The 15,266-nt window shown below is 40.4% G+C and overlaps 1 protein-coding gene across 5 annotated transcripts in view; it reads right to left on the reverse strand.

Moving 5' to 3' along the window:
• The window catches only part of SLC25A16 (solute carrier family 25 member 16), a 37,601-nt gene that overhangs the window by 9,231 nt on the left and 13,104 nt on the right, over positions 1–15,266 (reverse strand). For 4 of the 5 annotated variants that reach the window (XM_050959669.1, XM_050959673.1, XM_050959671.1 and 1 more), the window contains 4 exons: positions 10,832–10,953; positions 10,047–10,113; positions 8,939–9,101; positions 7,998–8,066 (listed from right to left, as the gene is read on the reverse strand). In XM_050959669.1, the coding sequence (XP_050815626.1) occupies positions 7,998–8,066; positions 8,939–9,101; positions 10,047–10,113; positions 10,832–10,953 (421 nt within the window). Of the gene's footprint in view, positions 1–7,727; positions 7,788–7,997; positions 8,067–8,938; positions 9,102–10,046; positions 10,114–10,831; positions 10,954–15,266 lie in introns of all 5 variants that reach the window. The other variant, XM_050959670.1, reaches the window with a different exon arrangement.

Raw genomic sequence — 15,266 nt, forward strand, 5'->3', positions numbered from 1 at the left:
AAGAACTGCTCCATTTGTATGAGGAGGTTCAGTTCTTCCAAGGTTTGAATGTTGTTTCCTGTTATCCAGGCCTCATAGTTTTTTGCAATGCAGTAGGCGTGTTTGGGAAATGACACCTCGGGTTTCCACTTTTGGGTTCTGAAGCGCCGACGGGCATGATCTGGAGTTATCCCCATTCGGTATCTGGCCTTGGTTTGAAAAAGTTTATAGTCATTCATTTGCAGCTTAGGCATTTCAGCTGCCACCTCTGCTAAAGGTCCACTGAGCTGTGACCTCAATTCTACCATGTACTGGTCTTCGGGAATGCTGTACCCAAGACAGGCTCTTTCAAAATTTTCCAAGAAGGCCTCGGTGTCATCACCTGCCTTGTAGGTGGGAAATTTCCTGTGCTGTGGAGCAATATTTGGCGCCGGGTTGTTAGGGTTGGCTGGCACATGCAGCCCAGCTTTTGCCAACTCCAGTTCATGTTTTCTCTGTTTTTCCTTCTCTTCATTCTCTTTTTGTTGTTTTTTCCATTTCTTTTTGGTGCTTTTCCATTTCTCGGCGGTGGGCCAACTCTTCTTCTGCTTGTTTCCTTCGGTAGGCCACCTCTTCTTCTTCTAGTTTTCTTTTGTGTGCTGCCTCCTTTGCTGCCTCTTTGGCTGCCTGTTCTCTTTGGTAGGCTGCCTCTTTGATCTGTTCTTCTCTTTCTTTCATCTCCATCTCTTTTTGTTTTATTTCCAGTTGTCGCCTGTGTTCAGCTTCTTTGATTTGTTCTTCGGCGTCAATTTTTGCCTTAGAAGTCATGGTTCCTGTTTTCTTGTGTTGGGGTGCCCTCCGGTGTTTATCTTCTGAACTGCAGGCTCTCTGTTGCCTCCTGAAGTCTGCCTAGCAACAGTGCTTTTTTCCTTTTCTCTCTCTAGCTAATGTTCAATGAAGGGAAACCAGAAAAACCACTTTATTTGCATGCCTATAAGTGCTGGTACTTGCCTCCTAATGGGAGGGCTATTGCATGACAAAAGACCCTCAACAGTTTCTTAATGGCTTCTCGCTTAACATGCAAGCCACAAACTGCCAGAGAGAGCAGAAAAAAAAATTCTCTCTGGTTCCCTTTTAAAACCAACTGTTTCTCTCTGCTAAAAAGCCCTTAGCAGAGAAAAGAAAAATATAATATTCCTACTGGCTTCTGGATTCTGTCTATATCCCACCAGCTGCCACTCATGTAATAACCTTAGTCCCAGATTTGGACCTTAGCGTCCAAAATATGGGGGTTAGCATGAAAAACCTCCAAGCTTAGTTACCAGCTTGGACCTGGTACCTGCTGCCACCACCCAAAAAATTAGAGTGTTTTGGGGCACTCTGGTCCCTCTGAAAAACCTTCCCTGGGGACCCCAAGACCCAAATCCCTTGAGTCTCACAACAAAGGGAAATAATCCTTTTTCCCTTCCCCCCTCCAGGTGCTCCTGGAGAGATACACAGACACCAGCTCTGTGAATCCAAACAGAGTGAATCTCCCTCTCTGTTCCCAATCCTGGAAACAAAAAGTACTTTCCTATTCCCCCAGAGGGAATGCAACATCGGGCTAGCAATCCAACACACAGATCTCCCCTTGATTTCTTCCTCCCACCAATTCCCTGGTGAGTACAGACTCAATTTCCCTGAAGTAAAGAAAAACTCCAACAGGTCTTAAAAGAAAGCTTTATATAAAAAGAAAGAAAAATACCTACAAATGTTCTCTCTGTATTAGATGATACAACACAGGGTTAATTGCTTAAAAGAATATTGAATAAACAGCCTTATTCAAAAAGAATACAAATCAAAGCCCTCCAGCACTTATATTCATGCAAATACCAAAGAAAAGAAACCATATAACTTACTATCTGATCTCTTTGTCCTTACACTTAGAAACAGAAGATTAGAAAATAGAACTACTTCTCCAAAGCTCAGAGAAAGCAGGCAGCCCGAAAAACAAAGACCTCAGACACACAATTCCCCCCACCCAAAGTTGAAAAAATCCGGTTTCCTGATTGGTCCTCTGGTCAGGTGCTCCAGGTGAAAGAGACATTAACCCTTAGCTATCTGTTTATGACAGCCCATCTCAAAAAAGATATATTAGAATTGGAAAAGGTTCAAAAAAGAGCAACAAAGGTTATTAAGAGTATGGAACGGCTTCCATATGAGGAGAGATTTATAAGACTGGGACTTTTCAGCTTGGAAAAGAGACAACTAAGGGGGGATATGATAGAGATCTATGAAATCATAACTGGTGTGAAGAAAGTAAATAATGAAGTATTATTTACTTCTTCTCATAACACATGAACTAGGGGTCACCAAATGAAATTAATAGGCAGCAGGTTTAAAACAAACAAAAGGAAGTATTTTCTCACACAACCTACAGTCAACCTGTGGAACTCCTTGCCAGTGGAGGTTGTGAAGGCCAAGACTATAACAGGGTTAAAAAAAAAAGAACTAGATACGTTAATGGAGGATAGGTCCATCAATGGCTATTAGCCAGGATGGGTAGCTATGGTGTCCCTAGCCTCTGTTTGCCAGAAGCTGGAAAGAGGCAACAGGGAATGGATCACTTGATGATTACCTTTTCTGTTCATTCCCTCTGGGGAAACTGGCACTGGCCACTGTCAGAAGACAGGATACTGGGCTAGATGGATCTTTTGTCTGATCCAGTATGGCCATTCTGATGTTAACCATAAGACCATCCCCTTCTCTTTATGACTCAAGTTTTGGAACACATTCTGTATTTCAGACTCTGCCCTACGATGAATTTCCAAACTATCTCTGAAAAGAGTACTAGCTGCACAATTTTTATAAGTAGCCTGTTTTCACTGATAAGTGAAGCAGTATATGCATTAGATCTGCAGATAACTGTTTTTCCTTTTTCTGAGCACAACATAACAACAGTCATACTGGATCAGACCAAAGGTCCATCAAATGCTACAGTGTTGGGCCACTGTGGAGTTTTCCCCGCCACAGGGACATTAAATTTAATTATATTATGGTCTCTATTACCAAGCAGTCCAACAATATTCACCAATTGGACCTGATCCTGTGCTCCACTTAGGACTAAATCAAGAATTGCCTCTCCTCTTGTGGGTTCCAGGACTAGCTGATCCAAGAAGCAGCCATTTAAAGGTGTCAGGAAACTTTATCTCAGCATCCCTTCCTAAGGTGATATGTACCCAGTCAATGTGGGGATAGTTGAAATCCCTCATTATTATTATTATTATTATTGGTTTTTTTTTTTAATTTTAAATAGCCTCTCTAATCTCCCTGAGCATTTCAGAGTCATTAATACCATCCTGGCCAGGTGGTCTGTAATATAGCCCTACTGCTATATTCTTATTTTTCAAGCATGGAATTACTATCCATAGAGATTCTATAGTACAATTGAGTTCATTTAAGCTTTTTACTTAATTTGATTCTACGCTTTCTTTCACATACAGTGCCACTCCTCCAGCAGTACAACCTGTTCTGTCCTTCCAATATATTTTGTACCCTGGTTTTACTGTGTCCCATTAATTATCCTCATTCCATCAGGTTGTGTGATGCCTATTATATCAATATCCTCATTTAATACTAGGCACTCTAGTTCAACCAGTTTATTATTTAGACTTCTAGCACTTTAAGCATTTTAAAAACTTGTCATTTTTTGGCTGTCCCCTATTGCAGGACGTAACTGAATGGGACTTTTTTTCCATTTGCCTGTTTCTCATCAGATCCTCCCTGTATTTTATCATTTTCTATCCTCTCCTACTTATTAGGACATAGGGAGTCTCCATTTATAGATCCTCCCCTAAAGGATGTCTGACCCATATGCTCCTCTGCACCTGTCAGTTTTATCCCAGCCCTGAGTTAAAAAACTGTTCTATGACCTTTTTAAATTTTAAGCGCCAGCAGTCTGGTTCCGTTTTGGTTTAGGTGGAGCCCATCCTTCCTGTATAGGCTCCCCCTCTCCCAAAAGCTTCCCCAGTTCCTAATAAAACTAAACCCCTCCTCCCTACACCACTGTCTCATCCAAGCATTGGGATCCTACAGTTCTGCCTGTCTAACTGGCCCTGCATGTGAAACTGGAAGCATTTCAGAAAATGCTACCATGGACGTCTTGGACTTCAATCTCTTACCTAGCAGCCTAAATTTAGCCTCCAGGGCCTCTCTCTATTCTTCCACGTCGCTGGTACCTACATGTACCACGACCACCAGCTCCCCCCTAGCACTACACATAAGTCTATCTAGATATCTCAAGAGATCCGCAACCTTTGCACCAGGCAGGCAAGTCACCATGCGGTTCCCCCAATCGCAAACCCAGCTCTCTCTGTTTCTAATGACAGGTTTCAGAGTAGCAGCCGTGTTAGTCTGTATCCGCAAAAAGAACAGGAGTACTCGTGGCACCTTAGAGACTAACAAATTTATTTGAGCATAAGCTTTCGTGGGCTACAGCCCACTTCTTCAGATGCATAGAATGGAACATATATTGAGGAGATATATATACACATACAGAGAGCATGAAAAGGTGGGAGTTGTCTTACCAACTCTGAGAGGCCAACTAAGTAAGAGTTGGTAAGACAACTCCCACCTTTTCATGCTCTCTGTATGTGTATATATATCTCCTCAATATATGTTCCATTCTATGCATCCGAACAAGTGGGCTGTAGCCCACGAAAGCTTATGCTCAAATAAATTTGTTAGTCTCTAAGGTGCCACAAGTACTCCTGTTCTGTTTCTAATGATCGAATCACCCATTACTAATACCTGTCTCTTCCTAATAACTGGAGTTCTTATAGAAATGAAGAAAGTAGTAACTATCAACAAATAGATGGTAAAATATAGGGACCAAAAAAAAAATAAGTATTGTCAGAGAACTGCAAGATGGCTCAGCATTCACGAGCTACCAATGAAACTATTCCCTGAACACATCTCCCATAATCCTCCAAACTTGAGGACTTTTACTTCCTCTTTTCCCCATGTTCAAATACCAACATTATGACCACTGTCCATCCATCCTGGGAGTCAAAGATATGGACTCCTCCAAAATACAAACTTAGCAGCGATACTGAGTGTAAGACCTAGTGTCTTTAGAATGGTTAGTTCCTGCAAGCCCAAGAAGGAAGAGATCACCAAAACCAGTAATCAAACCTTTTATACGAAAAGAACTAAAAAAAGATTGATGTTTATATAACTGAATAGAAAATTAATGGATTTCAACTTTCATTTGTTCCATGCAAATTAATGCCAGTTCTTGGTAAAAGTGTGAATTTAATAGGATTTGAACAATGTTCTGTTATGGAGTTTTCACTTAGTGTTACCAAAGCGCACTATGGAAGAGCATGAGATATTTGATCTTAGACTGTCTATACAGAAACATAAGCCTAGGGTTCGTGGAACTCAAGTCAGCTTACCTGTTTCAGAAAACCCTGGACTTGAGCATCTACACTGCATTTTAACACCAGGTTAAGAATTTTCTGACCCATGCTCAAACCTAGGGTGCTGGCGTCCATACTGCAGTGCCCAGACCTGAGCCAAAGTAAATATATCCCAAAATGCCTAGCGCCCCTCTCCCCCAATGTCAACATTCTAGCACTAGGAACACAGCGCACTGTGGGAAATCTCTACTTCTCCCAGTTTCCTACCTGTGGAGGTGCTATTGATGTGACTCAGGAGCCCATAAGGAGCACATGAGTACATCAACTGCATAAGTAACTTGTTTGGTGGCTGTTTCAGTAGAAAAAAATGCAGTTTGAGATGGTATCTGAGAACTGTGCTCTTCACCTTTCAGCTGATTCACATTGGCAGGAAAAGGCTCTGAGGATAACTAGAACATCAGCCTCTAGAGTTGTTTAACTACTCAAATAAAACTTGGCAATACTTCATTTTTAGAATAGAATGCTCAATGAAGAATATTTGTTTGTCAGTTTGTTTTGACATTTGACATAAAATGTAGGTTTCAGAGGAAAAAACACACACTCACCCCAGCCTGCGGGCTGCTGGCTGCAGAAGGGTGAAGTGTATCCCAGGCCTTGGGATGCAATCTGCTGCAGCACCCCTCGGGGATCTCTTATCATTTTATAGAGCCAAATACTGAAGTCCTGGTTTCAGTCCTTGCTCAGATGTAAGTCTTATTTCCTTCAACAGGAATACCCACACAAATAAGACAAGCAGGATTTGATCCAATGTATTAGCTTTATAGGGTTGGAACCACCTTTGATAGCTCACTCTCCTAGGCTAAAGAAAATCTTGCATTTCTCTAAATAGCATTCTTTACTTTACTTTTTGCTGTCCAATAGTCTTACTTCTTATAATTTGGCCCAAGTGTTTGAGGGCTGGGAGAGGGTTGGTTCAAATGCATTGAATGGAAATTTAGCATGGATATAAAAGCTGGTGTGTTTTTACTGTTTTCTTTAATACAGTATCAAAGCCTCAGTGACTCAACTGGGAATGGAAAAGTTATATAACTGAATCACCTCACCCCACTCCCTAGTCCTCCTCCTTTCTGCTTCACAAGTGCCAAAATCCTGGCTCTGTGTGGACTATGGCAACTATATTTTAAACCTGAAAATTAATCCAGCTCAGAGCAGGATTAGCTGCCAGTGGAGCATCAGAATGCCAACCTGATGTTGCTACCCATCTGGCACAATGCCATTATGTTTTTAATTCCTTTTTCTCATTTCAGATGTGTTCCTTTTTTAACTTCAGTCAAGGGTAATATGTCCTGAGGATCCCTTATCACTGTCCCTCATGCACCTGGAGAGGCAGGGATAAGGGATCCTTGGGAGACTGCCATGAAGTTTTGGGGCTGGTTCCCACTGGCTGCCCTTACAGAGCACACTGCCCAGATGCCAGTGCACATGCAGCAGCAGGGAGAGCAGGGGAGCCCAAGAGCAAGGGCCAGGGAGTGGAGCAGGGACCAAGTGGCTGCCTTGAAGGGAGACAGAGAGGCAGAGCTCTCGGCTCAGCATGGCTAGGGGAGGAATGACCCCCAACATGCTGGCGGCCCGTAGTCGCCTCCTGCCTGGCAGCTTTGCTCCCTACTCCGGAAAAACTCTGCATAGCAGAGAAGAAGAGCCGGAGCCGTGGCAGCGAGAGGAGCAGGAACAGGAAGTACGCTCCCAGGCAGTAATGGTACTTCTGGTCACTGTGCTGGTTACATGCAACGCTGCTCCTCTGAGATGCATCCAGAGGACTTCCTGGACTTGAGTCAAGTCAGGGCCTCATGCACACATGAAAGCAATGGGGTCTAGGTCACAGTTTAACATGGGCTCAGATCCTGGGTCTGAGCCCCAGGTTAGCACATTTACAATGTGAATGCAAAGGGGAGTTGGCTTGAGCCCAGGCTCAGCCCTAGGCCTAAATTGCTGTGTAGATATACCCTCTGTGTCCAACTATAACTGTATTGTAAATCAGTACTGTGGTTACAAGAAAGTGAAAGTAAACAAGAAAAAAATTATCATTCACATTGGGGCCAGATCCTGCACCATTTAAGACAATGGAAGTTGGTGACACAATGGTCCCCAGCACTCCTGCCTTGAGTGCCAGGGACTGGACTACAAGACCCCTCAAGATCCCTTCTGATCCTATGATTATATTGCTATGTCTACACTACCGTGGTAGGTTGACCTACGCTGCGCAACTCCAGCTACATGAACAACGCAGCTGGAGTCGGCGTACCCTAGGGTGAGTTACCGCAGAGTCTACACTCCAGGGGGTCAACGGGAGAAAATCTCCCATCGACTTACCATACGCTTCTAGTCAGGGTAGGCTGGAGAGTGATCTGCAGTCAATTTAGCAGGTCTTTTCTGTGATTTTTAAAAAAGAGATCACAATAAAGAAAAAAAGTTTCCCTCTCAGTTAAGAGCATAGAAACATATTACCATCTCCGCGAGTTGAAAATATGAAGGAATCTATAGCACAGTAGATCATGTATTAGTTTTAAACTAAGAGGTTTACTTATACACTTAAGAATTCAGTTACTACAGTTGAAAAGGAAATTATAATAAAACGCTTACAGGCACTTGTCAGCATCTGGAAGAGCCGCTCCTAACTGCATTCGCCTACGAGTTACATCAAGTGGATATCTAAAGAAGAGAGGTTTTTTGTTGTTTTTTTTTAAAGCATTTTAACTACTTGCACGACAAAAATATGAATATACACACACACACACACACACACGAAAATTCCATTTGAAACCTCAGCGTTCCCTTTATAGTGAGTCCAGGATCAAACTCAGTGCCCAACACAGCTTAAAGTTAGCCAAAAAGGGAGACTTCCCCCCACCACAATTATAAACAGTGAATCAAATATCTTAATATATTTCGTTAGGGACAAGTAAAGAAGATACATGAATATCAGACAGAGCATAAAACAGTTTGTGTAAAACAAAATGTAGTGGGGAGACAATGGCATAAAAAAGAAAACTCACCTTTAAAGTATCAACAGAAATGCATGTGTGACATTTGTAATTAACTAGTTTAGAAAAAACTAAATACCAAATAAATAAATCCAATCAATTCACCTGCTTCTGGGCCATGGAGAAAATCTGACAAAGGCAGTGAGTAGAAAAGGAGGGGGAAATAAAAATAAATGATGCCAAATATAGTAACAAATATATATTTGTAGCTATGATTTTGTTTTAAAATGAACTGGTATAAAACAACTCCAACTCTCGGTAAGACTCCAATTTACCTTAGTGCAAATTTGTCAGAACAAAGACAGCAGGATATGATCTGATACATATACTTTTAAAGATCTTCAAAATTAACACACATTTAGAAAGTGAAGTACCATGAAGTCAGTGCATTCAAGTTTCTGAGCTATCAGGTAAACAAAGGTTAACTCTGAAATATTACATCTAAGAAAAATTCTTAATTCAAAACAGCATATAATTTCTTCAATAAGTGCAGCTAAAAAAACCCAAAACAAAACACACACAAACCCCACCAAAACTTACGATATTGTCTGTGCTATTGCTCCAGCCAAGCCACCACATAGCAAGCTTACATGTGTTTTCAAAACTAAGACTTCAGGATTATCTAATGAAGGCCTTCCAAGCAGGTTAGGTGCTTGGGCAAGTCCAATGCTCTTTAAGGTACTAAAGGTAAAAAATGAAAAACCTGAAAGAGAAAAATGTAATTTTATGTAGACTTTAGGAAACAGCAAGTTTCTTACTGATACGCATAGTCTTTGTAACATAAGACAGTAATCACACAATGAATTATTTAATTCCTGATTCTTTATGAGGTTTTTATTAAATACTGTGAAAGAGAGAAAAGTTACATACATTACATAAATCAATACAAATATTACATGTTTATCCAATAGCAAACCTAAGTGTGGTCTAGGAGTCAGCTTGTTGTAATTTGCAACGTGTTGAGAAGACGCTTTGGAAAAAAGTGTGGCATTAATTTTAAGAATTTTTTTTTGTACTATACATGCAATGGAAGTGTGCATACAATAATACTTTGCAATTGTCCTGTAACTTCTAACCAAGGATCTTAAAATACTTTGAAAAAAGTGATTTTTAACTTAACATGTTATAGTTACAAGTAACACCTAAGATTAGTATAAATGAAAGAAATTGACAAAAAAAAAATCTCTTATCTTTTCAGTTTATTTACTTCATTCAAGAACAGACAGTCAGTTTCATTGTTTCCCTTTACAGTCAGTCTATTTTCCTTAGTTTGTGTGGGCCTTTCACATAGCAACTACAGCCAGATTGGCCAGGTTTAGGAACAGGTCCTGCACCTTTTTCCATAGGAGAAGTTTTAGGGGTGGGGAGGGAGAGAGAACCCAGTCACTGGCCCCTCACATCTCAGGAAGGTCACTTAGGGATTTTCACCAGTGGTATAAGTTACAGCAGCTATTCTAACTTGTACTGATCATCATCATAAGCTGATCTACCATAAAATCGGGAAGCTTCAAATGACTCCCTGCAGTTTGCCCTTTTCATTCTGTCCAAGCAGAAATTTAGCCCTTCAGTTTAACAGAAGCTAATACAAATTTTGCAAATACAACTGTGAGATGCATGTATAATGCTGTCAACAATATTTTTAACGTACCAGCATAAGGAGCCATTCCAACAACTGTAGGCATCAGTCCTCTGTAAAATCCAATGAAACCTCCTTCCTTTTGAAGGAAAAATAAAAATACAAACAAATTATTGATAAATAGAATTATAAATACTTAGATTATTATGGAACTGATTGTACTGACAAGTCGTTTGTATGACACTGCTAGCCACACAATGAGGTATTAATATTAACCTCATCTTCCTCTTATGCTGAGAGGAGGGACTATAAATTGGCTACTTAGGAGACAGAGAGGAGAAGGCAGGTCTACCTACACCCAAGATCACAAAGTAGGGATACGCACAAATAAGTATGTTATCTTTCCACCCCGTTACAAATATTATTCTCTGAGGCAAAAACCTCAGGAGTATATACCACTGCTAATCCACTGTTATTCTCAATTTGTTGTCCTCTGCCATTTCCACCAGTTTGAGCCACTCTCCACCAGCTTGAGTAAAATGAGACCCTTTTGTAAAACGAGAGTGTGCTACACACACAGTCAAAGACAAATTCTCATTAGTTTCCATCAGGTCATTAAACAGAATACCAGGGTTAAAAGGGACCTCAGGAGGTCATCTAGTCCAACCCCTTACTCAAAGCAGGACCAATCCCCAGACAGATTTTGCCCCAAATCTCCCCCTCAAAGATTGAACTCACAACTCGGGGTTTAGCAGGCCAATACTCAAACCACTAAGCTAATAATGTTGCACAGCATTAAAAAAAAATATAAACACCACATTTTTCTTTAACAAATATGGAAGGAGAAAATGAAATACCTTTGTATAAATAGTCTTGAATGCATGAATAATCCCTGTGTACTTGTGCTCCCCTTTTACTTGGAATGCCAGACGCGCTCTTACCATATCAAGAGGGTAAGTACAAATGACTGCTGTTATACCTATTTAAAAAAATGAACACCACCACAGACCTTAATTGATCTTAGATAGTTTTAAGCAACAAAGGATCCTTTCAAGGCAAACAATTAATATATGGATGTATACTCAACAACAACATTTAGAAGTCAAATTTAAAAGTATACCTTTAATCAAAGGCTAAGAGAACAAAACTCAGACATGCAGAGAGTATTTACATTTGTATCCATCAGCACTAATAGGAGCTATGCAATTGAACCTCAGTCCTGCAAAGGCTTATGTTACTAAGGCCTTGGCTACACTGGCACTTTACAGCGCTGCAACTTTCGCGCTCAGGGGTGTGAAAAAACACCCCCCCGAGTGCTGCAAGATACAGAGCTGTAAAGCCTCAGTGTAATCAGTGCCGCAGCACTGGGAGCGCGGCTCCCAGCGCTGCAAGCTACACCCGTAGAGGATGTGGTTTACGTGCAGCGCTGGGAGAGCTCTCTCCCAGCGCTGGTGCTCCGACCACACTCTCACTTCAAAGCGTACCCTAACTGTACTCATATGAATAATCCCATTGGAGTCAGTGGGACTACTCACCTGCATGAGTAGTGAGTAAATCTTTGTAGGAGCAGTGACATAGGACCTAATCCTGCCATATTTAAATATTCAAACATTAAATGAGAAAGCACCCCAGATTTATACATTTAATTTCCAAAAAGTGATGTTAGAAAAAAGTCTAACAATACAATTACTATATATTTATACGTGTATATTTAAATGGTATCTGAACACATGGAAGATATTCTAAATGAAAACTTAAAATATGGCTAACAATAGTTTTAATTTATGTTGATATTTAATTTGTTTTTTTAATCATTCTATTTACTCTTAGCTGAATGACAATAAATTAGTTAATGCCATATTATTTACAGAGCCAGATTCTGTGGTCCTTAATTATGCATGCAGCACTTAATTGTGGAAGTAGCCCATTTGAAGTCAGTGTTGTGTGAGTAAATGCTACGTACATGATTAAGGGTTGAAAATCTGGCCAAGTGTTATTGTAGCACCATTGACATGCCCTGCAGTTAACTTATATCATCACTTCCATTATAAATCTCTCTATCTGTATTTTTCTTTGGTTAGACTTCATAAGATGATATTTACTTGGACAATAGAAATCTGAAGATCTACCATCATGCTGCTCCAAATTTGCATAGAGGCTTAGATGTCACAATTTTAGGGGCAGATCACAAACAGAACATAGATTAAAATGACAGTCCTCACTAACATCATAATTTAAATAATTAGTTTCTCTCTATCACTAAGATATGAGGTAGATCGTAACCCATGAATTGTTTACAAGGAACATGGAGGGAAAACTAAAATCACGTACAAATATCTGAGATTGCTGTAGTTTCTCCCTCCCACACCCCATCCCCATTTTACAATTATAACCCAGGAAGCAAAGAAAATTCTATTAAGGTAAGGGTATGTTATATAATTTTAATATTCCCTCCACAACCCACTACACACAATCAAGAAACATTTAGAGTATAAAAGAAAAAAAACACAATGTAAGGGGCAAAGATGATAGCAAAGAGAGAGAAGAGGAAGATAAAGCAAACAATTACAAGGTATGAAATTCTGTCTTGTTACTTCTCTTCTACTCCATCCTACAAGTACTGTCCAGTATACAGGGCAGACAGAGCAAACAACATCCAAAAAAGAGGTAGGCTCATCATACTGCAGTTTTTAAACTCAAACACAAACTTGCAGAACAGACCCGTTAGAATGGAAAATGAGATGATACTGACACATTGCAGGCACCAAGGGACCATGTTTCAGCCCCTTCAGTCTAAGCAGAGAGAAGTCTAATGGAATACCCTCTTAACTGTTCTGGAAGGGAGCAAAGGCAGCAAGCCAAATATTTTGCCATAACAGATTTGAAGGTTCTCATGGAGGCTTGAAAACAAGATGAGCGCATACTAATTAGTTGTACTAAATTCCTTAATCCAGGCCTAACAAAATTCAAGGACACATTTGCCATCCAGTGAGTAAAACTTTGTTTTCCAAAGTAGGATTCAGTTACAATGAAAACCACTGAGAGATAAGTGAAATACATTTCAGTATTATTCAGGGTCTCAGAGGAACTATAAAATCCAGGCAATCTTGGAAACTCCTCTTCAGACTATTAAAAATATATTTAAATCTTTATTTTCAGTTTCGAAAGGTAGAAACCACATTCAGATATATTATTGGCAGAATCAGATTTATTACAATAAGTATTTAATTTTACAGAAGGCCTCTGTTTAGCATCTTAGAAGCATAGGTGCTGATGATCTTGAGATTAGAATGCTCAAACAAGGGGCATTTTCTTGCTGCAACTTTGCAGCCAAGTTTTATGAAATCTTCAGGTTACAAAGGACAGTGATTAAGCTTCCACTCCCCAACCCATGAAGGAACTGAACCATAAGAAGCAAAACTCGGGTGTTCATCTTTGGTGACATCCCAGTGACAAAATCAGAAATTATTTCTTTTCAGGGAAAAAAAAAACCAAACACAAATTCATACGGTTTTCCACAGGAACCAATCACTCCTGCTAAACAAATCAACATTTAAATTGACTTGCCATAGCAGATAGATAAGTCTTCAAGGAGAGATATGTTGAAGAGAAGGAACAAGCTTCTACACATTGGCAGAAAAATGGCTTCCTCTTGGAACTGCATACTCGTAGTGACACCATGATTAAATAGGCACCATCATCTTTCTATACATTACCAGAACAAGGTGACTTCTCCAGAGAAGTTTCTTCAAATTGTAGTAAGCTGAATGAGATTTTCCAGTTGAGCTTGTAAAGAATGCACAGACTGGCTCTCCATCCCAGAAAGCTGACATTGGTTATTATGCAATCTAAGCTTCTCAAGTCAGAGAACCAAAGGTTCTTGCCCCCTGGATTATCAATACACACACTGCAGAAGAGTAAGATACCTTTCAGAGAGTGTGGAGTGTTTTTTTCAGACAAAACAACAGGCATCTGCATGAGGAGTGTCTCTGGGGCAGTGTCACCCAGGGATCAGTTGATGTAAACTGCAAATAAACTAACCTGCACTACCAAAAGCAAGTCCCAACAGACTACAGTCTATCTGGCAACATCTGGACTTTCCCTAATGGAGCACCTAACACTATTCCAAAGTGGAGTAACTTAAGTCCTATCCAGATGGGATTTCACAGTTCGCAAAAAACCATTATATTTGAGGAAATGGACCATCTAATCCTTGCCCTGATCAGGCAGTCATCCAAGTAAAGTTGGATGCATATTCCTCAGGGAAAAACTGGCCAACAGAATCTCCAGGAGTTTGGTGCATACAAGTGGCCAAACGAAAATCCAAACAGTATCTGAATCTGGAAAACTCCGAATGGAGGAGTACAAAAAACTGCATGTGAAAAGGCCTTAACAAAACCCATATTTTACATGTTTTTGATGAAGTCCTCTAACCACAAAGTTTAATGAAAGGATGTACACTCTGAAAAGACCTAAGGACTCAACAAATCCAGTGTGGGCCACAATCGCCATGTTTTCTTGGGAATCAATGGCAAATAGTGGGAGAAAGACACTAATCTGTTCCTCTAGGCCAGTAATTCTCAACCAGGGATTCGGGGCCTCCTGGGGGGCCGCAAGCAGGTTTCAGGGGTCCGCCAAAATAACCAGAGAACAGACTCATTGGGGCCCTAAGCTGAAAGCCAAAGCCTGAGCAAGTTAGCTTCTCAGAGCCCCAGATAATTGCCCTGCTTGCTACCCCCTAATACAGGTCTTAGCTTTTCATCTACTGGATATGCAGAAACACTGTTGTGGCACAGGTGGGCCGTGGAATTTTTATAGTATGTTGGGGGGCCTCAGAAAGAAAAAGGTTGACAATCCCTCCTGTAGGCAGAAATACAGCAGGAAGTATCAATATTTCTTTTTTGATTTAGAATAGATACTACCTCTTCTGGGAGATTCAAGGGCCAAACTGTGACAATGAATGCCAAAGGGAAAAGACAACATAAATTCTAGGGTCTAATCTCATCTCTACTGCCTAAATATTAGACAGTAGAGATGTCGGAGCTCAGCCCAGGCCACAAAATTTGACAGCTGATCAAATTATCCATAATTATCTGGAGTTGGGCTAATATCTTTTCCACAGCTGCTTCTTTGATGTGATAGGATTAGAAATAGTAAGGATACTTCCTGGCTAAGAGGCAGGAATTGACATTTGCAGTCAGAGCATAGCATTGACCTGTAAGAATAGGACAACTTGCTCCCTCTTTGCTGAAAGAAACCACTTCTTCAAAAAGAACATAAAGCCATGAAACA

This window comes from Gopherus flavomarginatus, chromosome 6 (assembly GCF_025201925.1).
Source record: "Gopherus flavomarginatus isolate rGopFla2 chromosome 6, rGopFla2.mat.asm, whole genome shotgun sequence".
Classification (NCBI taxonomy): Eukaryota; Metazoa; Chordata; order Testudines; family Testudinidae; genus Gopherus; species Gopherus flavomarginatus.